The sequence below is a fragment of the Gadus morhua genome, chromosome 18 (assembly GCF_902167405.1).
Source record: "Gadus morhua chromosome 18, gadMor3.0, whole genome shotgun sequence".
NCBI lineage: Eukaryota > Metazoa > Chordata > Actinopteri > Gadiformes > Gadidae > Gadus > Gadus morhua.
Genome location: NC_044065.1, coordinates 20,485,972 through 20,513,857, shown reverse-complemented (window position 1 = coordinate 20,513,857; position 27,886 = coordinate 20,485,972). Strand labels below are relative to the sequence as shown.

At 49.4% G+C, this 27,886-nt stretch overlaps 1 protein-coding gene across 6 annotated transcripts in view; it reads right to left on the bottom strand.

The window, feature by feature from the left end:
* LOC115531377 (actin-binding LIM protein 1) overlaps positions 1-27,556 on the bottom strand; it is a 31,535-nt gene extending 3,979 nt beyond the window's left edge. The window contains exons 1-13 of one of the 6 annotated variants that reach the window (XM_030340601.1): positions 27,099-27,553; positions 19,786-19,926; positions 18,124-18,307; positions 17,218-17,330; positions 16,760-16,886; positions 16,490-16,583; positions 14,517-14,604; positions 14,217-14,275; positions 10,621-10,698; positions 8,305-8,466; positions 7,392-7,430; positions 1,005-1,101; positions 476-547 (exon numbers count right to left, since the gene is read on the bottom strand). In XM_030340601.1, coding sequence (XP_030196461.1) covers positions 476-547; positions 1,005-1,101; positions 7,392-7,430; positions 8,305-8,466; positions 10,621-10,698; positions 14,217-14,275; positions 14,517-14,604; positions 16,490-16,583; positions 16,760-16,886; positions 17,218-17,330; positions 18,124-18,307; positions 19,786-19,926; positions 27,099-27,420 — 1,576 coding nt within the window. In that variant the 5' untranslated portion in view covers positions 27,421-27,553. Of the gene's footprint in view, positions 1-475; positions 548-1,004; positions 1,102-7,391; positions 7,431-8,304; positions 8,467-10,620; positions 10,699-14,216; positions 14,276-14,516; positions 14,605-16,489; positions 16,584-16,759; positions 16,887-17,217; positions 17,331-18,123; positions 18,308-19,785; positions 19,927-25,486; positions 25,623-27,098 lie in introns of those variants that run through there. The other 5 variants (XM_030340602.1, XM_030340606.1, XM_030340605.1 and 2 more) reach the window with 5 other exon arrangements.
* Positions 27,557-27,886: the final 330 nt, after the last annotated feature.

Here is a 27,886-nt window from a genome sequence, read left to right as displayed (position 1 = left end):
AATACCTACAGTATAATAGTGTGATAGTGAAGGTTTAAACGTAAGTATTATTAAGGATATACAGTTATGAATACAGCAATGGTATCTCTTGATGGAGACATTCAAGGGGCAACTATTTTCAGCAGCAGGTGTGATGTTGGTAAGCCATTACAAGATATTTAAAATGTATTCAATGTATTTCAATTTAATTTAACAAGGATTTCTATGTTCTACATTAAGAAGGGGGTTGCTTGTAATAGCTTATCAAGCTCTCACTTGGTGGTCAAATATTGGACCCTTTAACATGAAAGGTGCATTGAAAAGTGAAAGGAAGTAAGAAGGTGGAGAAAGAGAGAGAGGAGGTATGAATGGGAGCTAGCCAAGCTAGGTTAGCTCGCCGCAGATAAGAAGCTCTGGCACTTCAGGTGGACGTCCTCAGAGGTCAGGAGAGGGACATGAGGAGATGAACCAAGAGGGAGGAAAGGGATGGGCTTACCTGCACTTATAGGGAGAAAGTGGTCAGAAAAGGGGGAGGAGAACCGGGAGCCTGACAGAAAGGAAGTTACGCCTGTCAATCTCTCCCAGGAAGAGGAAGAGGAAGAGGAGGAGGAGGAGAGGAGGAGGAGGAGGAAAAGTAGAAAAAGAGATGGAGAGAAGATCAAAGTAAGGGGAGGGGAGGAGTCACCTCATCAGGAATAACTCCTAAATCCTTCACCAAGATTAAAGATCACACACAAACACACACACACCCACGCACACACCCACATACACACCCGCGCACACACACACACACACACACACACACACACACACACACACACACGCCTATATTTTGTCAAGCCTGGTTTGTTTGTCTCCAAAGTTTCAATATAATTTGCAAAACTACTGATAAAAGAAAGTACTGGTTTACTAATCTAGTGTTTTGATTTTCTAGTGCCAATTACATGTTACGATTTTTCTCATGGCAACTTGTTAATCTTCTTTTAAAGCTGAATCATGTGCACGGTGATGATGAGTGATCTCACCTGGTCGGTGAAAGTGCTGTGGGGACACACTGGGGGTGTAGCTGTGGCGGTGGATGGACCCCGGCCCCATGCTCCTCCGCCCTCTCTCAGGAGAGACCTTCACAACACACCCCCATCAGCACACACTGTAGACCTTCATAACACCCCCATCAGCACACACTGTAGACCTTCATAACACCCCCCATCAGCACACACTGTAGACCTTCATAACACCCCCCATCAGCACACACTGTAGACCTTCATAACACCCCCATCAGCACACACTGTAGACCTTCATAACACCCCCCATCAGCACACACTGTAGACCTTCATAACACCCCCATCAGCACACACTGTAAACCTTCACAACACACCCCCATCAGCACACACTGTAGACCTACATAACACACCTATACAGTAGACCTGAACCCATCTTGACCTCTAGTCACATACTGTAGACCTGAACCCATCTAGAGCTCTAGTCACATACTGTAGACCTGAACCCATCTAGAGCTCTAGTCACATACTGTAAACCTGAACCCATCTAGAGCTCTAGTCACACACTGTAGACCTGAACCCATCTAGAGCTCTAGTTACATACTGTAGACCTGAACCCATCTAGAGCTCTAGTCCCATACTGTAGACCTGAACCCATCTAGAGCTCTAGTCACATACTGTAGACCTGAACCCATCTAGAGCTCTAGTCACATACTGTAGACCTAAACCCATCTAGAGCTCTAGTTACATACTGTAGACCTGAACCCATCTAGAGCTCTAGTTACATACTGTAGACCTGAACCCATCTAGAGCTCTAGTCACATACTGTAGATGTCAGGATCCTCGCATGGACTGTTGTTTTTGTCTCCCCCTACCTGTTGGAGTGTGATAGTTCTGGACTTCGTTTATGTTTGGAGCCATGTGTTGGTCATGTGTCCGGGGTGACGCCCATGTCCTTATTTGGGCGACTTCCTGCCTTTTGTTTGTGCCCTCCATTTTCTCTGTCCACCTGTCCCTCATTTTGCTTTGATTGGTGGAGTATTTAAACGCTGCCCTTTCTGCTCACTTTGTCAGATCGTCACGTTAGGTACTGTTTGCTACCCGACTGCCACGTGAGTGCGACTAGCGTGAAGCTCTTTAAAGAGAAACTATTGTTTACTGTTCTTCCCGGTTTTGAACCCTGCCTGTTTTGGACTAAGCCTTCTGCCTATCGGTTTTGGATCTCTTGCCTGTACCTGTCCGCCAGTATCTGTCTGCCTGCCTGCCTGTTTACGAACCCTGCCTGTACCCGGAATCTGATTTGCCCGCTGGACTGTATGGAAATAAACCCCTTTTGATCTGCTATTGATTCCCGTTCTGTGTCGTGACAGTACGATCTGACCAAGATGGAATCAGCAGATCTGGATCGGGTGAAAGCTGTGCTGGAGTGGCAAGGAGCGCTTCTCGGTCAACATCAAGCCCAGCTTCAGACAGTTGAAGATTCTCTGGGGGCCATCGCAACCAGCATCACAGACTTGGCGGCCCAGCTGCAGCAGGTCCAACTGGCCCTGGTGCGGCCACCCCAGCCTCAACTGGCGACACCGCCCGACCCCCCCGTTCCACCTGGTAACCTGTTCCGAGAGCCCCGTCTGCCAGCTCCTGCACTTTATGCCGGGGAACCTGGAACCTGCAGATCGTTCCTTTCACAATGTTCGCTGGTGTTCCAGCTGCAGCCCGCCACCTTTCCGTCGGATCAGTCCCGGGTTGCTTATGTCATTACCCTCTTGGCGGGCCGTGCAAGAGAGTGGGGAACTGCGGTTTGGGACTCCAACTCCCCAGCCTGTCTCAGCTATCAGTCATTCATAGATGAGATGAAGAAGGTCTTTGATCGCTCGGTGCACGGGAGAGAGGCCGCCCGAGTGATGTTGCAGATCCGTCAAGGCAAGAGGTCTGCTTCTGACTATGCAATAGACTTCCGCACCCTCGCCGCCACCAGTGGATGGAATTCAGATGCCCAGTATGATGCCTTCCTCTATGGACTCTCTGAGGCCATCAAGGATGAGGTCGCCACCCGTGAGCTGCCTTCCACCTTTGATGACCTCGTTGAGCTTGCCATCCGAGTGGACAAACGCCTGAAGCAGCGCGCCGGGGAGCGAGAGTTCCGCCCTCCTCCGAGGTCACCCGCCTCGGAGGCCCCTCTTCCGTTCCTGCCTGCGCCAGCTTACCCCAGCCTACCAGAGCCCATGCAAGTGGACCGTACCCATCTGTCCCCAGCCGAGAGACAGAGAAGAAGGGACACCAATTCGTGCATGTATTGTGGTAAACCGGGTCATTACTCCGCCCAATGCCCGGCAAAAGGCAACGCTCACCCGTAGAAGGGGGATTACTGGTGAGCGTCACTCCTCTTCATCCCTCTGCTACCACCCGTACCCTTGTCCCTGCCACGCTCATTACAGGAGCTCATTCCCACCTCGTGTCTGCACTTATTGACTCGGGAGCGGATGGCAATTTCATGGACACCTCCCTGGTCTCTGAGCTACACCTCGTCCCAGCCCAGCTGAAGTCCCCTCTGGAGGCAAGAGCACTAACCGGAGCAAGGTTCTCCCAGATAACCCATGTCACGCCCCCGGTGAGCCTACTCATTTCTGGCAATCATCAAGAGGACCTAGTGTTCCATATGTTAGACTCACCAACTGCTCCCATCGTCCTCGGCCGGCCCTGGCTGGTAAAGCAAAATCCACACATTGATTGGGCTAATAACACCATCCTTGGCTGGGGCACATTCTGTCTGAATAACTGCCTTAAGAGTGCCCTTACCCCCCCGCCTGCAGTCTCACCAGCCACAGATGATTCCGTGGATCTGTCTGAAGTACCACCTGAGTACCTGGATCTCAAGGCTGTGTTCAGTAAAGCCCGTGCAACCTCCCTGCCACCGCACCGACCCTATGCCTGGCCATCGAGCTTCTACCTAGTATGTCACCTCCTAGGGGCCGTCTCTATTCCTTGTCTTCCCCCGAAACCGCAGCTATGAACAAATACATCTGTGAATCACTAGCTGCCGGTATTATCCGCCCCTCTTCCTCGCCTGCTGGTGCCGGGTTTTTCTTCGTAGGGAAGAAGGACGGCACCCTGCGTCCTTGTATAGACTATAGGGGCCTAAACAACATCACTGTGAAGAACCGCTACCCTCCTCCTTTGATGTCCTCAGCTTTTGAGTTGTTGCGGGGGGCCAAGATTTTCACCAAGTTGGATCTCCGCAGTGCTTACCATCTGGTCCGAGTAAGGGAGGGGGATGAATGGAAGACTGCATTTAATACTCCTTCAGGTCACTATGAGTATTTAGTCATGCCTTTTGGTCTCACCAACTGCCCAGCTGTGTTCCAGGGTATGATTAATGATGTCCTGAGGGATATGCTTAACAAGTTTGTTTTTGTTTACATAGATGACATTTTGATTTTTTCTCCGTCGGTTTCCCAGCACTCCCAACATGTCCGTAGTGTCCTGCAGCGCCTTTTGGAGAACCAACTGTTCGTTAAGGCGGAGAAATGTGAATTTCACAAAGAGACTGTTTCCTTCCTGGGGTATGTCATCACAGCTGGAGGGGTCCAGATGGATGGCCCGAAGGTAAAAGCAGTCACCGACTGGGAGCGTCCAACATCTAGGCGGGAACTACAAAGATTCCTGGGATTTGCTAACTTCTACCGGCGGTTCATCCGCAACTACGGTTCTCTGGCTGCTCCCCTAACCGCTCTAACCTCCTCCAGGATGAAGTTCTCTTGGTCACCAGCTGCCGAGGCGGCGTTCAACGACCTGAAGAGTCGTTTCACATCGGCCCCGATCTTGAGCCAACCCGACCCTGACCGTCAGTTTATCGTTGAGGTGGATGCCTCAGATGTTGGGGTGGGGGCTATTCTTTCTCAGAAGTCTGGGGCAGATCAGAAGGTCCACCCCTGTGCATTCTACTCCCACAAACTCACTCCCACTGAGCGCAATTATGACATTGGCGACAGAGAGCTGTTGGCAGTAAAATTGGCCCTAGAGGAGTGGCGTCATTGGCTGGAGGGAGCTAAGGAGCCATTTTTAGTTTGGACGGATCATAAGAATCTGGAGTATCTACGTTCGGCTAAACGCTTAAATCCCAGGCAATCTCGTTGGTCTCTGTTTTTCACCCGTTTTGACTTTTGTCTGTCCTTCCGACCAGGATCCAAGAATGGTAAACCGGATGCCCTGTCTCGTCAGTTCCCAGATTCGGATCCTGCTCCTGCACCTAGCACCGTCCTGTCTCCACAGTGCCTCATAGGAGCTGCTAGATGGGATATTGAGACCATTGTCCGCACAGCCCTGTCTGGTGAGTCCGGCCCCAGCACTTGCCCTCCTAACTGTCTTTTCGTACCACAATCCGCCCGCTCCCAGGTCCTGCAATGGGGTCACTCATCCAAGCTGGCCTGTCATCCGGGTGTCAGACGTACCACTGCGTTAATTAAGCAACGCTTCTGGTGGCCTGCTATGGAGCGGAGTGTGCGTGAGTTTGTGGAAGCCTGTTCTGTATGTGCCCAGAATAAACCAAGAAACCTTCCACCTGCTGGCTTTCTACAACCCCTACCAGTACCCAGGAGACCCTGGTCCCACATTGCCCTGGACTTTGTCACTGGTTTGCCACCTTCTCACGGTAACACTACAATCCTCACTGTCGTTGATCGCTTTTCCAAGTCTGTGCACTTGGTCCCCTTACCCAAGTTACCCTCTGCCAAGGAGACAGCGGACTTACTCGTGCAGCATGTCTTCAGGCTACACGGGCTCCCAGTGGATGTGGTCTCAGACAGAGGTCCCCAGTTCACCTCTAATTTTTGGCGTGCTTTTTGCAACCTTCTCGGTGCGAAGGTCAGTCTGTCCTCAGGCTTTCATCCCCAGTCAAATGGCCAGTCGGAGCGAGCCAACCAGCAGATGGAGACAGCGTTGCGGTGCCTGACGTCACAGGACCCTACAGCCTGGAGTCTTCAGCTGCCATGGGTGGAGTACTCCATGAACTCCTTGCCATCTGCGTCTACTGGTCTGTCTCCGTTCCAGTGCTGCCTCGGCTACCAGCCCCCATTGTTCCCGACCCAGGAGGAGGAGGTTGGGGTTCCCTCAGCACTGACATTCATCCGACGCTGTCGCAGAACGTGGAGGCGGACCCGGGCCGCCATTCTTCGCTCACAGACCAGAATGAAGAGTCAGGCTGACCGTCGCCGCATCAAAGCTCCCCACTACACCCAGGGTCAGCGGCTGTGGCTTTCCACGTGTGACCTTCCTCTGAAGGTGACTTCCCCAAAATTGAATCCACGCTTCATCGGCCCCTACACCATCTCCCAGGTGGTCAACCCCTCTGCGGTTCGCTTGAACCTCCCTCCTGCCCTCCGCCGCATCCACCCCACCTTCCATGTGTCCCGTGTCAAGCCCTTCCGGGGTTGCCGTCCGGGTTCCAACTCCGGCCCCAAACCCCCACCACCCCCCAGACTCGTTGATGGGTCTGAGGTTTACACAGTTCGCCGCCTGCTCGACGTCCGCCGTCGGGGTCGGGGCCACCAGTACCTGGTGGACTGGGAGGGCTACGGCCCCGAGGAGAGGAGCTGGGTCCCTGCCCGGAACATTGTTGACCCCTCGCTCATCAAGGACTTTCACCGTCAGCATCCCGCTCCTACCTCGGTCAACGCCAGGAGGCGTTGGTAGAGGAGGGGGTACTGTCAGGATCCTCGCATGGAGTGTTGTTTTTGTCTCCCCCTACCTGTTGGAGTGTGATAGTTCTGGACTTCGTTTATGTTTGGAGCCATGTGTTGGTCATGTGTCCGGGGTGACGCCCATGTCCTTATTTGGGCGACTTCCTGCCTTTTGTTTGTGCCCTCCATTTTCTCTGTCCACCTGTCCCTCATTTTGCTTTGATTGGTGGAGTATTTAAACGCTGCCCTTTCTGCTCACTTTGTCAGATCGTCACGTTAGGTACTGTTTGCTACCCGACTGCCACGTGAGTGCGACTAGCGTGAAGCTCTTTAAAGAGAAACTATTGTTTACTGTTCTTCCCGGTTTTGAACCCTGCCTGTTTTGGACTAAGCCTTCTGCCTATCGGTTTTGGATCTCTTGCCTGTACCTGTCCGCCAGTATCTGTCTGCCTGCCTGCCTGTTTACGAACCCTGCCTGTACCCGGAATCTGATTTGCCCGCTGGACTGTATGGAAATAAACCCCTTTTGATCTGCTATTGATTCCCGTTCTGTGTCGTGACAGTAGACCTGAACCCATCTAGAACTCTAGCGATATACTTTAGACCTTTACTGATCTAGACCTCAAGTCACTTACTGTAGACCTTTACAGATCGGTTAGGGTTACCTTAACGACCTAATGTAGCTTTATGTGTCTGCTCTATCTATTCCTAGAACATGAAATACTTTAAACCTTACCTCATTCAGAGGAGGAGAGGGAACTCCTGCTGGCTGATACTAAACACAAGGAAAGAGGAGATGTTGAATGAATATGTTCCCGAGAAGCTTAACCCTCTATCAGATGTGCCTCACATAGCCAAATGTCCTTTCGCCAACATTTCTCTTGTATTTAGAAGACAAATTCTAATTTCTCAATTAAAAATATAATTCATCCCTTTATCAAGGAACCTCATCACTCCATTATTATGGAAGGACCTACTGGCATCTAACACAATACAGGCCAGGTCACCTTACACCACACATGCCAATACAGGACACCTTACACAATACAGGCCAGGCCACCTTACACAATAAAGGCCAGGACAGGACATCGTGGTTCAGGGGTCTCAAACTCGCGGCCCGGGGGCCAATTGAGGCCCGCGGGATGATATTTTGTGGCCCCCTACTTGAAATCAAAGTTTAGTGTTAGTGCGGCCCGCGCGTTGTCAAACGCACATTTTTGCTGAGTCGCTTGCCAAGCTTTTTTATCACTTGTGATAGGGTGACCAGATGTCCCGGTTTTGCCAGGAAAGTCCCATTTTTGAGTTGCGTGTCCTGAGTCCGGACAAAAGGTTGTTAGCCAAAGGACGCTTAAATGTCCCGATTTTCCACCCACCACTATGAAATGTCCCCTGTGTTCAGCGATTACATAGCCAACGTGATATATGATTATAGCCTGATCATTAACTTAGATTGGGTCAGTTGTGCTACTTTTCTTGTGGAATACTTGATGTGGCCCAGCCTGACCAACACTCTACCTCCAGTGGCCCCCAGGTAAGTTGAGTTTGAGAGCCCTGCCGTAGTTGATCTGCAACCTCACGGTTTAAAGGTGTCTGCTGAATGACCAAAGTTAAGTAAGGGAAGTTGCCATGGAGATGGCTGAGGGGGGTACCTGAGCTGGGAGGGGCCGGTCCTGCTTGGAGGACTGGTGGCCCTTGGTCTCATTGAAGGTGCCGTAGGAGAGCAAGTCCGGGCTATCGATGTCAAAGATGGCCTTGACTCTCGGGAGGGCGGCTAAGTCTCGGTAATCAACCACCTGGTCGTCTACTTTAGCCTGGGGTTCGAGGAGAGGGAGGGGTTGGAGGGTCGGGGTTAGGGTGAGGGTTCAAAGGTCACTATGAGGAAATTCCGTTTTCTTTCTCCCATGGATACATCGTCAAGCAGAATCCTGGAACTGGACGGAATGTGTTGCTGTTTATGCTAAGCTACTGACTCCAAACACAGACACTCTTACTTTACCGCAAGAATACCTAAACAACAAATCATCAACAGCCAAAACTGGGACTTTACTGCCGAATGCTGTCCCTGAGATTCATGGTTGTCAGGATGGTCTGGTGGATTAAAGAAGGCTAACCAGGAAAACCAGGGTTCTAGTGGGATTATGGTTTGTCTGGATGCTGACATTCAGATGAGATGTGGTAGGTTTATTGGGCTTCACTCAAATTCAATTAGATTTATCTCGATTTGTACACTGTACACTACACCAGTGTTTTACTGGTTTAAAGAGGTTCCAGTGGTTCTGGTAAGGCAGCCATTTTTTTTGAGGAAAACATCTAGTGTGTAGCTGTTTATCTCTTTCATTAGAAGAAATTAGTGTTCCCGCAATCCTTCAAGGTAGCTGCAAGAAGGGTGTTTGGATTTAAATATATAAGGCAAAAGTAGATGGAAAGTCTTTAAATTCATTATTTCTGTTGTTCTTTCTACATGCTAAGTGGTGTCTAAGTGGCTTCTGTGGATCAATCGGGGGATGGGGGAGAATGTTCAGAAGGGGGGGTCCTGTGTGGATGAAGGACAGATGAAGATCACAAAATCAGCCCTGATGTTTCGGCTTTTAGCAAGAGAAGTAAACAAGCCAGAGTTAGACAGCCCATAAGCAGGTCACAAAAACATTACAGTGAGTACAAATTTAAACAAATACACATTTAAACAAGTAAAAAAGGACACAATATTTTACACAATGAGCCAGACGTGTTCACGGGTCTGGTCTGCCTTGAGCCACTGTTTGAGATGGATCTTAAAGTTGGATCAGTAGGGTGCTGCTGACAGCACAGTTTCTCTCTATGTGGCCCCTCACAGGTCTCTATTGGTGGCCCTGGGGCCAACGCCTGTGTTAGCCCTGTTTAATACATAATTTAAAGGAGGTGGGGTTAGCCCATCGAAAGCCTTAAACATAAAAGCAGCATACCATACTTTTAGAAAATGAAGCTGCAGTTTGTTGTATCCTCATTTATAAACCAAAATCGTCGCTGAGGCTTATTTTCCGGAGCGGTTCATAGGCAGATTTTGCAAACACAGACTTCAAAGATCAAAATCTGCAACGTTTTCAGTGAATTGAGTTTGAGTGAATAAACATGAGGTAACTAATGCCGTCACAATTATAAGCCTATATGCTCCTCTACATTAGAGAGCAAGAAGATCACCTTGTAAAGAGATAAACATTGTCATCAAGAGTCAAAACCGACTAAAATACAAGGAAGACAGATTTCCACATCGTGCTATCAGTTCATGAGTGGTCATTCAAGGTCTCTGCGTCTAAACTAATTGTTTGCAAAATGAAAAGATTTCAATGTTGAAAACTAAAAGTTGTTGCTGGAACGAAAAAACGTTGTGGCAGAAATAGCTGGTTTTGCTTAAAATGTTGTTAAATGTTGTTAAATGAAATTTTGTGTTCTGCTGCTAAAAGCTTCTAGATCATTATTTTTTTCATTTAATAGTTCTGATCACTTCTACACTCAAATAATAGTTCTAAGTATTGACTTTTATTTTTCCATGTGTTCTGATGTATGATCTGTTGTGATGGTGTTCAGCGTCAGCAGGGTTCCTGGTGGTCCTGTATTGTGGGGTGCCAGTGTGTTGGATGGTCAGTGTCAGCAGGGTTCCTGGTGGTCCTGTATTGTGGGGTGCCAGTGTGTTGGATGGTCAGTGTCAGCAGGGTTACTGGTGGTCCTGTATTGTGGGGTGCCAGTGTGTTGGATGGTCAGTGTCAGCAGGGTTCCTGGTGGTCCTGTATTGTGGGGTGCCAGTGTGTTGGATGGTCAGTGTCAGCAGGGTTCCTGGTGGTCCTGTATTGTGGGGTGCCAGTGTGTTGGATGGTCAGTGTCAGCAGGGTTCCTGGTGGTCCTGTATTGTGGGGTGCCAGTGTGTTGGATGGTCAGTGTCAGCAGGGTTCCTGGTGGTCCTCTAGTGTACCGCTCTACTCCTCACTCACGTAGATGCAGTGACCGGGGGAGGTGGCCACGGCGGAGCCCGGCCGGGATGAGAGGCTCTCCGTCGAAGACCTGGTCGCCTGCGGGGAGAAAGAGCTAGCTGTTTCTAGCAGAACATGGAGGGACTAAGGCCCGGAGACGGATACCTGATTCAAATTGCATAAATGTTAATTATGGTTGGACTTCGCAATCAGGAAAACATGTCAGTTTTATGTGTAAGTTCATGTAAGTTCAACTCAACATGGATGACATTGTATTTTAACGTCCGCTACCCCTCTGCTCCCTCCTCCCTATACCCTCTGCTCCCTCCTCCCTATACCCTCTGCTCCCTCCTCCCTATACCCTCTGCTCCCTCCTCCCTATACCCTCTGCTCCCTCCTCCCTATACCCTCTGCTCCCTCCTCCCTATACCCTATGCTCCCTCCTCCCTATACCCTCTGCTCCCTCCTCCCTATACCCTCTGCTCCCTCCTCCCTATACCCTCTGCTCCCTCCTCCCTATACCCTCTGCTCCCTCCTCCCTATACCCTCTGCTCCCTCCTCCCTATACCCTCTGCTCCCTCCTCCCTATACCCTCTGCTCCCTCCTCCCTCCTCCCTATACCCTCTGCTCCCTCCTCCCTATACCCTCTGCTCCCTCCTCCCTCCTCCCTATACCCTCTGCTCCCTCCTCCCTATACCCTCTGCTCCCTCCTCCCTATACCCTCTGCTCCCTCCTCCCTATACCCTCTCCTCCCTCCTCCCTATACCCTCTGCTCCCTCCTCCCTATACCCTCTGCTCCCTCCTCCCTATACCCTCTGCTCCCTCCTCCCTATACCCTCTGCTCCCTCCTCCCTATACCCTCTGCTCCCTCCTCCCTCCTCCCTATACCCTCTGCTCCCTCCTCCCTATACCCTCTGCTCCCTCCTCCCTATACCCTCTCCTCCCTCCTCCCTATACCCTCTGCTCCCTCCTCCCTATACCCTCTGCTCCCTCCTCCCTCCTCCCTATACCCTCTGCTCCCTCCTCCCTATACCCTCTGCTCCCTCCTCCCTCCTCCCTATACCCTCTGCTCCCTCCTCCCTATACCCTCTGCTCCCTCCTCCCTATACCCTCTGCTCCCTCCTCCCTATACCCTCTGCTCCCTCCTCCCTATACCCTCTGCTCCCTCCTCCCTATACCCTCTGCTCCCTCCTCCCTATACCCTCTGCTCCCTCCTCCCTATACCCTCTGCTCCCTCTGCTCCCTCCTCCCTATACCCTCTGCTCCCTCCTCCCTATACCCTCTGCTCCCTCCTCCCTATACCCTCTGCTTCCTCCTCCCTATACCCTCTGCTCCCTCCTCCCTATACCCTCTGCTCCCTCCTCCCTATACCCTCTCCTCCCTCCTCCCTATACCCTCTGCTCCCTCCTCCCTATACCCTCTGCTCCCTCCTGCCTATACCCTCTGCTCCCTCCTCCCTATACCCTCTGCTCCCTCCTCCCTATACCCTCTGCTCCCTCCTCCCTATACCCTCTGCTCCCTCCTCCCTCCTCCCTCTACCCTCTGCTCCCTCCTCCCTCCTCCCTATACCCTCTGCTCCCTCCTCCCTATACCCTCTGCTCCCTCCTCCCTATACCCTCTGCTCCCTCCTCCCTCCTCCCTCTACCCTCTGCTCCCTCCTCCCTCCTCCCTCCTCCCTCTACCCTCTGCTCCCTCCTCCCTCCTCCCTATACCCTCTGCTCCCTCCTCCCTATTCTTCTCCCAGCCATTGAGAAGCACGCAGTCAAGCAGAACATATATATCAATGAAATCAATAGTTTTATCTCATGGTGTTGTATTTCTAACTGTACCGCATAATTATGGATCCCACCACAGGGCCCGCCCACGCTGCTCAGATTCATGTTGTGATTGGCTGGTGGCGCAACTATAGAGATGGTTAAGTTTAGGTACTAGCTTAGAGATGGTTAAGCCTATGTATTAGTTTACAGAAGGTTAAGTGGTACAGTTATAAGGTTAGAGGAGGTTAAGTGGATTAGGTATTAGGTTAGAGGTGGCTCGTTTAGGTATTAGGTGAGAGATGGCACTGGCGGAGCTCATCCGGACCTGGTAGGGCTCAATAACCACCACCGTCCCACCCTCCTGAGTCCGGAGGTACTTAACATGCTCCAAGGGAAGGACATGGATAAGGACAAGAGCTTTTTTTGTTTTTGTATTTAAAGATTTATTTTTGAAGGTTTTATCCTTTTTATATGACAGAAAGTATGACAGAAAGGTATGGGAAAGAGAGGGGAAGACATGCAGACACCAAGGGACCATGGGCAGGAATCTAACCCCGGTCGCTGTGGTAAGGACTGGGACTTAATGGTACGCGCTCTACCCAGTGAGCCGCCGGGACGCCCCAATAGAGACTTTTAATGAGACTTTGAGTTGTTGTTCTCAGTTGATCTCAATATAAGAAGGCGAACACTAACTTCAAACCACGTTCTCTGTATTGATGACCTGCTAGTTATGCATTACTATGCTAGCTATGATCACCTGCTAATTTGCAGCTAGTTAGCCTGGCGGGAGTGCTAGTTCTCTGGTCAATGTGGTTACAAGCAAACAAATCATCGTAGCCTACATGCCATGTTGTGGAACCCGGGCACTGTTCATGCCTTGCTCTACTAGATAGGGAATGGACCCCTTAACCCTGGCAGTGTTAATGCCTTGCGAGAGCCCCGGTTCCCCAGAACAAAGAACACACGAGGGCGCCGTTCTCCAGAACACAGAACACAAGAATGTGCCGGTTCTCCAGTACACAGGACACACAAGGCTGCCGGTGTCAAACATGCAAACCGACACCAACAACATGCAAAACCAACAACCTTCACCCTTACGGGTGACAGTAAAAGGCCACATGAGGGTGAAGGTGCCCTGCTCAAAGGTACCTAAACCCTGCCCAGGAGGAACGGTAGAGGACCCAACCTGCTAACACTAATCGGCTCTGGTTCAACAGCCACAGCAGCATGAAACCCGACTATCTTTGGTTTAGTTTTGCAAGGCATACGCAGGCAGAGGCTAGCTAGCTAGTTAGCCATGCTACTACCATGCTGACACAGAGTTACTAGCCAGGGTTGACCTGTAGTTCAGACGGGGGGAAGAGGTAATGGAGACTGGGGGTTGTGGACCTCTAGGAGGGAAGAGCAGAGACACCAGACACTTCTTAACCTCTCATTATAAAAGAAGGCCTCTGATCACATATCACACTAGCATGACACTCATACAGTGAACTATGAAGGGTCCATGGTAAATAAACAATAGAGTAAACTCAAATATGAATTAACATAGACTATTGTCCCACTTTTTAGGAGTTGGATTAGGAACTAAACAGAATTTATAACAAAGGGTTCAATTAAGGTTGTAATTAGGGTGTAAACAATGGTTTAATTAAGGGTATAAATAAGGGTTTAATTTAGGGTGTAACTAAGGTGTTAATAAGGGTTTAATTTAGGGTAAAATTTAGGGTTTATCCTGTTTTAACTAAGGGTTGAATTAAGGGTGTAACTAGGTGTCCGACAGGTGTCAGACAGGTGTCCGACAGGTGTCAGACAGGTGTCAGACAGATGTCAGACAGGTGTCAGACAGGTGTGTGGACTGACCCTGGAGCGGGTGTCTCCACTGCTGCTGCTCCTGCAGTCGGGGTGCCACATGACGGAGGCTGAGGAGAGGAGGGGTAGATCACATTAGGGTCGGTTCAGCTCCCAGGGGCCTACTAGGACTCTCCTAATCAAGTGTCCACACAGCGTCTAACAGTGACCTATGGGGAACTCACATACATCATATATCACGTCATTAAGGAGCTGGTAGGGCTAAGTGCTGCCTTGCTCAAAGATGCTTTCAGCATCACACCAACGTTGGTGTGAGAGAGACATGCTCTCAAATGTGTGTCTCTCTCTCACCTTGTAGGAACATCTCTTCTCCTTCTCTGAAGAGAAGGTCACATCTGCAGCATTGAGCACAGCTTGGGTGGAAGTGTCTATCTCCAGCCTGAAACCCAGTGAAGATGGACAACATCAACATAACACTCCTAGTGACATCACTATGCGTCCAGCTGCAGTGTACTGGACATGTTAACATGAGGACATTGAACTAGAGGGAGCTTCTTGTTATTCTAGGTTCCTCTCGAGGTTCTTAGAGGTAAGGTCCCACATCTGAAAACATTTTTGAGTTCTTCTTCTGTGATGGAGCTCTTCAGCAACATGATGACATCACTGCAGTGTGCTGATGTCATCTCAGCCCGGCCCTATGAAGACATCCTGAAAGAATGAGCGAACATTCCCCCAGTGGTCTGGTTGTTATGGAAACATACAGACTTTCATTCTCTGGTCCGGTTGTTGTTCTGTGTGTTTGTGTGTGTGTGTGTGTGTGTGTGTGTGTGTGTGTGTGTGTGTGTGTGTGTGTGTGTGTGTGTGTGTGTGTGTGTGTGTGTGTGTGTGTGTGTGTGTGTGTGTGTGTGTGTTTTGTCAACACCTCCAAACAGATGCACACATTCACACATACACACACAGACAAACACACCTACACACACACACACACACACACACACACACACACACACACACACACACGTACATATATTTTTAAAGGTGTGAAATGGACATCATATTGTTGTAGTACATTACTTGTGGCGTCAGTAAAGCAGTTGCCAGCTAAGGTATACTCAATCACTACCGTCCTCACTCTTCTTATCATTCATATGTTCTCATATTATTACACAGGAAGACATGAGAAAGTTCTTACCTCTGCTCATTTCACTCCAACCACCCTTCCTAGTGCTCCTCTGGCTCCTCTCTCTCTACCTCCTCTCTTGTGCTGGTCTCTCTCTGTTCCTCCCTGCCTCCCCAGCCCGCTTCTATCTCCACAAACTCCTCTCCTCACTCCCCTAACTCCCCTGCTCACTCTCTCTCTGCTGATCTATCTCTCTCTATTCCTCCCTGCCTCGCCCCTCTTCTTTCTCTCTCTCTCTCTCTCTCTCTCTCTCTCTCTCTCTCTCTCTCTCTCTCTCTCTCTCTCTCTCTCTCTCTCTCTCTCTCTCTCTCTCTCTCTCTCTCTCTCTCTCTCTCCCGCCTTACTCTCTCCCTCTCTCCATCTATCTCTCTCCCAGCCTTACTCTCCCTCTCGCTCTCCCTCCCAGCATTACTCTCCCCCTCTCTCCCTCTCCCTCAGCCTTACTCTCCCCCTCTCTCCATCCCCCCAAGCCTTACTCTCTCCCTCCCGGCCTCTTTATCCATCTCTCCCTTCCTCCTCTCTCTCTAAGACAGGCTTAGAGAGCGATATAGAGGGAGGGGAGAGGAGAGCAAGAGAGAGAGAGACAGAGAGACCCTCCCTCTCTGTAGGGACTCCCCAACCAGATGTTTACACACACACACACACACACACACACACACACACACACACACACACACACACACACACACACACACACACACACACACACACACACACACACTTCATCTTTTGAATTCAAGTGAAGCTAACTTTAATTGTAAATAATTTATCACAGTGTACGCCTCAACAAATTCTTACTACAGGATAACCAGAGGAACTGTGAAACCAACATGTGGTAGATCCTTGTGTTGGTTCATACAGTGTGTTGATTCCCTTCTCTAGAATGTTCTCTGCTTTGCCCCCTAAGCCTACCATGGCCGCTGAAATGATTTCTCGAATGATAACGAGAATGACCACATCTTTGGAAGGATCTCTAGAAAGTGAAACATAAAGCCATCTTCTCTCAAATGTTCTCTAGAAAGTGAAATATAAAGCTATCTATTGTGCAATGTTCTCTAGAAATTGAACTAATTCAACTACAATGGTCTCTTCTCTGGAATGTTCTCTAGAATGTTAAAGTACATTTTCTGCAGAATGTCCTCACCTCTAAAACCTTGCCCATGATGAACTGATTACAGGCGTCACACTGGACCCCAAACTGGACCTGGTAGTCTCTCTCACAGTAGGGCAGTCCGTTTCTGAAACATAGCAGAATGATAGCAGAGAAGAGAACTGATTTTAAAGTTGGATTAATTCTGATTCAACTCATTTTCAAAGCATTTTTTTAGTGTCTGAAAAACAAGTCATGTTTCCATGCCACCCCTTGAGTTTGAGTGGCCAGCCAGGAGAGACAGGGCGACAGTCTCCCCCCTACCTGCTGATGTACTCCCCGGTCAGCAGGCGGTGGCAGGTGGAGCACTTGAAGCAGCCCAGGTGCCACTGGCCCTCCAGCGCTAGCAGAGCCTGGCCGTTCTTTATGTCCATCCCGCAGCCCACACAATCTGCACACAAACACACACACACACACACACAGACACAGACACAGACACACACACACACACACACACACACACACACACACACACACACACACACACACACACACACACACACACACACACACACACAGACACAGACACACACGCACACATATGCACACACAAACACACACTCACACACACACGTATGCACACACACAGTTGGAGAAGGAGTAGTTATTGCTATGTTTACTAATTGTTATGATGTTATTGTTTATATGTTGACTCACAGTTGGAGAAGGTGTTATTGCTATGGTAACTTTCTGTTGGAGAGGGAGTTGTTATGGTAACTTACTGTTGGAGAAGGAGATGTCGTTGGAGACGGAGGGGTGGGGCTGGATACAGCAGTGCTGACACAGACACTCCTTCCGGTTGAAGGTGACACGGTCACCGGTGGGAAACGGACGTCTGGAGCACACAGCCACAACACAAACAACCACAACGTTATGTTAGCACAATAACATCTGACACAACGTTATGTTATCCGGTTAACATCTGGCACAACGTTACGTTATCCCATTAACATCAGACACAATGTTATGTTAACACATTAACATCGGACACAACGTTATGTTATCCGGTTAACATCTGGCACAACGTTACGTTATCCCATTAACATCAGACACAATGTTATGTTAACACATTAACATCGGACACAACGTTATGTTAACACATTAACATCGGACACAACGTTATGTTATCCGGTTAACATCTGGCACAACGTTACGTTATCCCATTAACATCAGACACAATGTTATGTTAACACATTAACATCGGACACAACGTTATGTTATCCCATTAACATCTGACACAACGTTATGTTAACATGTTAACATCGGACACAACGTTATGTTATCCCATTAACATCTGACACAACGTTATGTTAACACAACTGACACCACAACAACGCTATGTTAGCATAAACCCAACACAACCACAACGTTATGTTAACATAAACATGTGACACAACCACATCGTTATGTTCATCCATAAACATATAAAGATGCAGACCTTTAATCATCTAAAGCAGCGTAACCTTCAGTACATCCCAGCTCCACATTCAGACTGGTGCCTCAGACCAGAGATGTGCTGGTGAAGCAGCCTCCAGCGGGCGGAGGAGATACTGCTGTCCTTCATCATCTGGACTACGGGTTGCGTCTGGTTGACCTCTGAACCCCGGGTGTGGTGCGGGGCCTCCTACCTGCAGGAGGTGCAGACGAAGCAGGCCGGGTGGTAGGCCTTCCCCAGGGCGGTGACCACCTCCCCCTCCACGTACTCCCCACAGCCCTGGCAGCGCGTCCCGTGCAGACGCTGGTAGTCCAGCGTGCAGAGGTAGTCCCCGCTGCGCAGGAAGGACCCACCGCGGGACAGGTCACAGCCACACACTGGGGACACACACAGAGAGACACTGAGGACGCACACAGAGACACACTGTGGACGCACACAGAGACACTGTGGACGCACACAGAGACACTGGGGACACACATAGAGACACACTGGGGACACACACAGAGACACTGTGGACACACACAGAGACACTGTGGACACACACAGAGACACACTGGGGAAACACACAGATTAATCTCTGACACACTGTGGACGCACATAGAGACACACTGGGGACACACACAGACACACTGGGGACACACAGAGAGACACACTGGGGACACACACAGAGACACTGTGGACACACACAGAGACACTGGGGACACACACAGAGACACTGGGGACACACATAGAGACACACTGGGGAGACACACAGAGACACTGGGGACACACACAGAGACACACTGGGGACACAGACACACTGTGGACGCACACAGAGACACACTGTGGACGCACACAAAGACACTGGGGACACACACAGAGACACACTGGGGACACACACAGACACACTGTGGACACACACAGAGACACACTGTGGACGTACACAGAGACACTGGGGACACACATCGAGACACACTGGGGACACACACACAGAGACTGTATACACACAGAGATATATGCATTGTATATACACACACACACACACACACACACACACACACACACACACACACACACACACACTGTATACATAGACATAGACACTGTGTACACACACACACACACACACATCCATACAGACCCTATATACACACACACACACACACACACACACACACACACACACACACACACACACACACACACACAAACATAAATCCATATAGACATTGGATACGCACACATACACACACACACACACACACACACACACACACACACACACACACACACACACACACACAAAGACCGCGGGGCAGTGGTCCCCTCACCGTCGGCCTCACGGGTTGATCACCTGGGCTTTAAGGGTCTATTCATCCTCTCCGCCCCCCTGAATCCCTGCTGAAACCTTACAAGCGGTTGTTGTTGTGAGCCTACGACAAAGTGCTTCTCCGGTGTACCTATTGTTAGGAGAGTTCAAGACGTTTCTCCACCTTATTTTTCGGCGTGAAACCTGTGTTTTTGTGAGTGCTAATTACTTCAGCAAATAAGATATTTAGTTTACAACGCATCGCTGCTTGCTGCTCCTTCTTTTCGCTCGCATTTGAGTCCACTCCTCACCCCTCCGTAACTGGAAGGACGTGCATCAGTTGAACACTATTATGCTGCATTATGGCTATCAAGTAGTGCACTATGTTGGAAACACATTTGGGGCAACATGGGAGCTTTAACCTTCTGCATTATAAATCGAACATTCGCCATCAAACATTATAATTGACTAATGTCACGTGAGCCCGATCTGCATATGAGGTGACCCCAACCCACAGGATGGGAGGCCCAGTAGGCAGCTCTGGCTACCATGGCTAACGGTGCTCACCTGTGCAGGTGAAGCAGTTGAGGTGGAAGTGTCTCGCCTGGACCCTCAGCACCTCCCCCTTACACATCTCCCCGCAGCGGAAACACTGGACCCTCCTCCTCTCAGGCGCCGGAGGAGGAGGCGCAGCGTGGTTCTGGTAGGCTGGAGGAGAGGAGAGCAGGGGAGGACGATGTGGAGGAGAGGGGGAGGAGAGAGGAGGAATAGAAGCAGAGGGGGAGGAGAGGAGAGTGGAGAGGGGGAGAGGGGAGGAGAGAGGAGAGGAGAGCAGAGGAAGACGATGAGGAGGAGAGGGGGAGGAGAGAGGAGGAATAGAAGGAGAGGGAGAGGAGAGGAGAGTGGAGAGGGGGAGAGGGTAGAGGGGAGGAGAGGGGGAGGAGAGAGAAGGAATAGGAGGAGAGGGAGACAGGGAGGAGAGAGGAGAGGGGGAAAGGGTAGAGGGGACGAGAGAGAAGGAATAGGAGGAGAGGGGGAGGAGAGTGGAGGAATAGGAGGAGAGGGGGAGAGGGGAGGAGGGAGGAGAGGGGGACGAGAGAGAAGGATTAGGAGGAGAGGGGGAGGAGTGGAGAGTGGAGAGGGGGAGAGGGGAGAGGGGAGGAGAGGGGGAGGAGAGAGGACGAATAAGAGTAGAGGGGAAGAGGGGAGGAGAGAGGAGAGGGGGAGGAGGTAGGAGAGGGGGAGGAGAGAGGAGGAATAGGTGGAGAGGGGGAGAGGGAGAAGGAGGAAGAGAGGGGCAGGAGAAAGGAAAGGTGTCACTTATATACAGAATGTCTGCCACTCAAATATGAAAATATGATCATTAAAGGTCCCATGCCATGAACATTTATTTTTTCACTTTGAGGTTTTCCTACATTAATATGAGATCCCCTAGCCTGCCTATGGTCCCCCAGCGACTAGAAATAACGTTAGGTGTCAAAACGAGCACTAGGTATCCTGCTCCGCCTTTGAAAATAAAAGCTCAGATGCGCCGATTTTGGAATTTGGCCCCATATGTCGTCATAAGGGGCCAGGTTACCTCCCATTTCTCTGCTTTGCCTGCCCAGAATTTGACCCGCCAATGAGGCAATAAAAAGACAACGAGTGTCACCTGTGTGTGTGTGTGAATACACATACACTGTAACGCAAGTGTTGTAGACTTATTTTTCATTTGGATAACCATTCTGCTGTTGGTGTTATGGCGCATTACACGTGACATAAGGTAAGGTTTGCGTAAAGCTCCCATTTGGTGAAAAGACTGGACTGGGTCTGGTTCTCTGACGTCTCTGGTGCTTCCAAAACGAGACTCGTAGTGGGGGTTATCTCGGCCATGGCTGAGAAGGAATTAGGGGAAAGGAACTTTGGCTTTGACTCCCTGAAGTCCAGATTGAACCTCTACATGGAGGAAAAAGGGATTGTTGCCCACGATTGTCTCCCGTCTGAGCCCCGCTGCCGGGCGGCGACGGTGATGGAGGCCCGTGGCGGTGGTGCCATGCGGCGGTGGTTCTCCGGCGCAGGTGCTCCGGCAGCGGGGCACCAGCGGGAGACAATCCCGGAGAACCTGACGCAGTCGTTTGAGATTCATAATATCATCTGGTGGCGCACACAGCTTTTTGTCGTGATAATGTATATTACATATAATATAGATATCTATATATTATATTATATCATTTAGATACAGAGCTCCAGGACCCCCACCGGAGCACCGAAGTGTTCTAGAATATTTACAGAACACGGCCAAAAGCTGTGTGCACCTCCGGATGATATTATGAATCCGAGCCATTGCGATACATCCACTGCAACCCTAGCGAATGGTAGCATGTCCGCAAGCTGCTCAGGGCCACACCCCCACCTTCCACCTTGAGCAGCCACTAAAAAACTGTACTTTTGTGGAAAGCTCATTGTGGGACTGGCTCGTAGTGGCTGTAATTCTGCACCAAGGCTGAATTTTTTGAACGTCTTCAAATACTGTATTAAGGGCCCACCAACACCTATATAAAAGCATCCATGAAGTAGCATGCCATGGGACCTTTATAAAATCAGATGAAGTCCAGATTCATAGACAGCTCCTGAATCTCACGTTATCAGGTGAGAGGCTGTCTGTTTGTTTCAACTCATCCTGCCAACATAGATCAGCTCACTTTTAGGAGAGAATCCGTCCCTTCCATGCTTTCAAGATATGTCTAGATTGGTGATGATCAAAGAGTTTTGTTTCTGCCCACTAGGTGTCATCATAAATACAAGTCAAATGTCAGTGGGGTACATACAATTACCAAGGCAGACGAAGACCATGCTTGTAGGTAACATACAAACAAACAAGTGATGTTAAAGTGATGTTGCCAGACAATGAATGTGATATGCATGGAGAGTTGGTAAATCATCAGACACTCACGGAAAGACATACCCCTGGCCTGGTTAAAGATGCATTCATGTTTAACGAAAATCGCAAGGAAAGCAACACAACACAGCTTTGGAAAACACGTCTTAAATCCACTTGAGGAAGATGGAGAGAATCTTCTGTTACCTGGAAAGGTTTGATCGATTCACTTTAACTATAACCCTGCATTTCACCAAATCTTGTAAACTAACCCAACCTTCTTTTGACACGACCCAGGTGTTGACTGGGGGGGTGTCGAGATGACCCCTGACCTTTCAGACAGTGAAGATCTACTCCTCAGAGTGGAGTCGCCGCTCACTGACGGAGCGATGACAGCCCGTGGGCCTGTGGTTGACCCCTATCACCTTAACAATGACATTGCCTGGATCTGTACTGCTGCTGATGCTGCAGTACCAGCAGATTATACCATCAACAGTTTCTACACCATGCATTGAAAGACAAACTGTCCTTGAGTAGCACTCGTTTTACAATTTTTGCCCAGATCATCCTAATGTCAAGCATTTAATGTACGGTGCTTACAGACCCATATAAGAGTTACAGAGTTTACATAAATATAACAATTACCCTAGTACTGACCATATTGTGGTTAAGCTGTTCCAAAGAAATATTAATAATAATAATTAATAAATAGACAATCCATTTATTTGTCTCTTCCTCTGTCCGTGTCTCTCCATGGACTCCATGTCCATGTCTCTCTCTCTCTCTCTCTCTCTCTCTCTCTCTCTCTCTCTCTCTCTCTCTCTCTCTCTCTCTCTCTCTCTCTCTGCCATCCCTCTGCCCCCCCCCTCTTTCTCTCTCTGTCCATTTCTCCCCCTCTCTCTCTCTCTCCCCCCCTCCCCACACCCTTCTCTCTCTCTCTGTTCATGTCTCTCTGACATCTCTCTCCTCCTCTCTCTCTGTCCGTGTCTCCCCCCCTCACACTCTCTCCCCCTCCCTCTCTCCCTCGTCTATTTTCTTTCCCACGCTCTTTTAACTCCACTTGCGGATTACAATCATGTCTTTGTAGCACCCTGTGGTGATTACGCAACTAGGCCTCACATGTTGTCTGCCTTGTTTACACAGATACACACACACACACACACACCCTTACAAACATTCTCTCTCGACCTCTCTCTCTCTTCACACCAACACACACACACACACACACACACACACACACACACACACACACACACACACACACACACACACACACACACACACACACACACACACACACAAACACACATACAAAACATAAACATCCGATCTCTCTGTGCTGACATGAACATGGACAGTAGCCTTGTGGCCAGCGGGCCTGTGAAGGCCGCTGCCCTCTGGTCAGAGCTGAGCCGCCTGCTGGCGTTGAGTCTGGAAACACAGCAAGCCAAGGTGCTCTTAACCTCAGGTTACCCTGTCTCTGGCACTGCAGTGAACTGAGGACGGCATGCACCCTGAATACCTTGAACACGCTACAGGCCAGGTGTAGCAGATGGAATCATGGGACTTGGAGTTCTAGGTACGATGGCCGTCTGCCATGTCTAATGCCTCGTCTGATCATAAACAACTACAGAGAAGGGTGGGGAGGATTGGAGGAGGACTCCTTCATGCTCTCTGCCGTTAAACTAAATGAACCTTCGACTCTGACACGAGCCACGTCAAAGACGCTTTTGCAGGACACTAAAGTTTTCTGAATCTGAATGGGAGTTGGAGTTAAATAGGCGATGGGATAGTGATTAGAGTGGTTGACTCCAAACCAAAAGATTCTGGGCTCCATCCCTAATGACCGCTGTCTATATGCATATTGGAGCGAACCCCTATCTGCTGCTCAAAGACTTAGTGTATCTAAATATATATAGATTAATGTCTAGACCTAGAATCCTGTTCTAGAACCAGATCTAGAGTCCTGTTCTAGATACAGATCTACAGTCCTGTTGTATGGCTATAGACCCCGCTGTAAGCCCAGAGCCTCCAGTCACATCCTAAGCCCTCAGCTGATCTGTCAGGGGCTCTGAATGGTGCTAGGTATTAGCGAACTGTAGATTTAGAACCAGAAACATGAGATGGACAGCTAAGCATGGGAAACAAGGGCTGTGTGTGTGTGTGTGTGTGTGTGTGTGTGTGTGTGTGTGTGTGTGTGTGTGTGTGTGTGTGTGTGTGTGTGTGTGTGTGTGTGTGTGTGTGTGTGTGTGTGTGTGTCAATGTGTGCATGGATGCGTGTGTGCGTGCGTGTGTATGTGCGTGTGTGTGTGTGAGCAGCAGTTTGAGGCGCTGCCTTCCAGAGATCCATATATCCATCAACGCCAACAAACATGATGGCAGGTCTTAATGGATCCTAACTACTCTTTCTTGGTATGGAGCACTTCCTGTTGTTGTTGTGGTTGCAGAGTTGGTTGCATGATGCAGACTTTGTGAGGAAATGCAGCGCACAGCATCAGGTGAAGGAAAACACAAATGTCCGACATGAGTCATGAGTGTTACTGGATATTGTTTCAAATGTGGAGGTGCCCAGGGAGCCTCACAACAACAATGTTCCCACCACACCTGGAGTCTGTATGGACTCCAGCGAGTGTCCCTTGGTCCTGACTCTGATGAAGTTTAAAACGTGTGCAGCAGCAGTAGGATATAGATAGCTCTCTGCAAGCTAGCGCAGACGATGCATGACTACCGCCCACTGCCATGACATCACGAAGCGGCTTAACATGCCTCACTCACTAAGGTCAATGCTCTCACACACACACACAAACACACACACACACACACACACACACACACACGCACACACACGCACACACACACACACACACACACAGAAAGACACGGAAACAGACGTACAAGGAAAGAAATATGAACACAACCACTCACACACAGAAAGACACAGAGACACACACACACACACGCACACAGAAAGACACGTGAAACACGCATACAAAAAGACAAGTGAATCACTAGCACGCAAAGAAATACACAGACTACACAAACCGCAAAAAAACATAGGGCCATAGACAGACTTCCATCACAGACTTCAATCAGAGGCTTTGACTGATATATCTTTAAAGCATATTTCGACTTTACATTTGTACACACAGCCTTCAGAAACAACATGCCTCACTTCCACCTGCTAGGAAGCTTCTGGATAATTCTCTCTGCCGGACGGACGTTAGCAGTACAGACGTGTCAACCGTCTCCCGAGAAACACACAACCTACAAACCAAACACACACACACGCACACGCACACACACACACACACACACACACACACACACACACACACACACACACACAAACACACAGAGCTATACACAAACCCTCACAAACACAATGTACACAGACACATTTAGAATGTCTACCTGTCTTCTTCACCATAACCCAGGCTTCAGAGGGCGGGCAGAGGGTGAGCAGAGAGTGAGCAGAGAGTGAGCAGAGGGCAGACAACAAGCAGCCCTACACTGAGAGGAACTGGTACTGGCAAGGGGACACTGGCTGAGGCAGGCAGAGAGAGAGAGAGAGAGAGAGAGAGAGAGAGAGAGAGAGAGAGAGAGAGAGAGAGAGAGAGAGAGAGAGAGAGAGAGAGAAAGAGACAGGCACTGGGTAAAGTGGGTGAGAGATAGATATTTACTGAGAGAGGAGATCTTTAACCACCAGTCTGTTAGGTTCAGACCTCTGTAACCACTAGCCTGTTAGGTTAACCTGTAACACGAGTCTGTTGGGTTCAGACCCCTGTAACCAGTAGTCTGTTAGGTTCAGACCCCTTTAACCAGTAATCTGTTAGGTTCAGACCTCGTTAACCAGTAGTCTGTTCAGACCTCTGTAACCAGTAGTCTGTTAGGTTCAGACCTCGGTAACCAGTAGTCTGTTCAGACCTCTGTAACCAGTAGTCTGTTAGGTTCAGACCTCGTCAACCAGTAGTCTGTTCAGACCTCTGTAACCACTAGTCTGTTAGGTTCAGACCTCTGTAACCATTATAAGGTTAGGTTCAGACCCCCCTGTAACATGTAGTCTGCTAGGTTCAGAACTCTGTAACCATTAGTCTGGTAGGTTCAGACCCCTGAAACCACTAGTATGTTAGGTCCAGACCTCATTAAACACTAGTCTGTTAGGTTCAGACCTCTGTACCCTACACCACTAGTCTGATGTGTTTTGTACATGGTGAAGCACGCCACTCACCTCATGGCGATCATCAGCGTTTCGGAATTTGAGGAAGTATAAACTACACATTAGATACGGATATTCAGACCACAACCCTCCCAGTGTTTTCCTGGGTTTATCAGTTGAATATGAAATACCTGCTAACATACTAGATTACTTTTTTCCTGACAGAATATTGGAGGTGTGGAGTGGATACATCCCTCTGGTATATATTATAAGTATTCTTGTACCCTTTTAGATCCTGCTGTTCATCACTGATTGACTGATAGGATTGGAATTTAGTATTTAACTTGTATTTAACCATTTCCAAGACAATTACCTGAATGTTACCATCTTTAATATGATATCTCGACATGTAAGTTGAAGTTATATCCATAGTGAACCGAAATGTAGCCATCTCTAGCCTAACCATTTCCACAACAATGCTTATACTTTACCATCTCTAGCCTAACCTTTTTAACACTGATTCCTAAACTTAACTATCTTTAGCCTAAGTAACCAATTCAATACCAATACCTCAACTTAACCATCTTTAGCATAGCCATTTCGCCACCAATCCCTAAACTTAGCCATCTCTAGCCCAACCATTTCAACACCAATACCTAAACGTAACCATCTCTAGCCTAACCATTTCAACACCAATCACATAACTGACTCATCTCTACCCTAAACATTTCGATCCCTAAACGTACCCATCTCAAGCCTCTATCTATACTAAGCTTGTCAGCAGTGACCCTCAACAGGACCCCCTCTAGCCTTTCATCTGTCAGTCCCAGCACCCCAGGGTGCACCACTGCCAGGTGTGATGCGTACCTTGGGGCAGCTCAAAAGGCATGCCGGCCATCTTCTCACAGAGGATGTAGTCGTTGGGGTTGAGGAAGGGCAGCTGCTCCATCATGGACTGCTTGGGGATGAGGTAGAGCACCTCTGCGATCTCGCCGTCCTCGATGATGGACATGCGGCGCACCGAGTTCTTCCTCTTCACCCGGTCCAGCACCAGGGTGTCGTCGGAGTGGCTGGAGCCGCAGATGCGCCCCAGGGTGTTGAGGCTGGGCAGGGTGGACATGGTGGCGGAGCCGCGGAGCTGCTGGGCCCAGCAGGCGGAGGAGCACAGGGAGTCCAGAGGAGTCACCATAAAACACCAATCGGACAGGAACCGGCAACCCACGGAGAGAGTGGCAGCGTGACGGCGGAATGAGCAAACGCTTCCCCTGAACGGGAGGAGGTAAAGCCTAAGACGGCGGTGATGCGTGTAAGAGGCTGCTGCCCTCTGAATGAGACAGGCTTTCTGCTGCACCTAAGAGGATTAACACAGGAGGTATTTTTACAGTCTATCTTTGTCAGGGAAACAGAGGGAGCCTCTAGGAAGGCTGTATATGTAGGCCTGGATGACCCCATCCTGAGGTCAGTGAGCCGTCAGTTACGTTGCAGAGTAGAAACGTAACCCCAATCCCATCGCTGATTGGGTTTGTCTCTGAAGAAGACTATGGAGAGATTATAACTGTCTGACTCCAACATTCAGATGTTCTGATGGTTTTAAAACAATCAACTTCGGATTTGGAGTGGAAAACAAAGTCCCATTTAAAGCAGGAGCCTGGAGT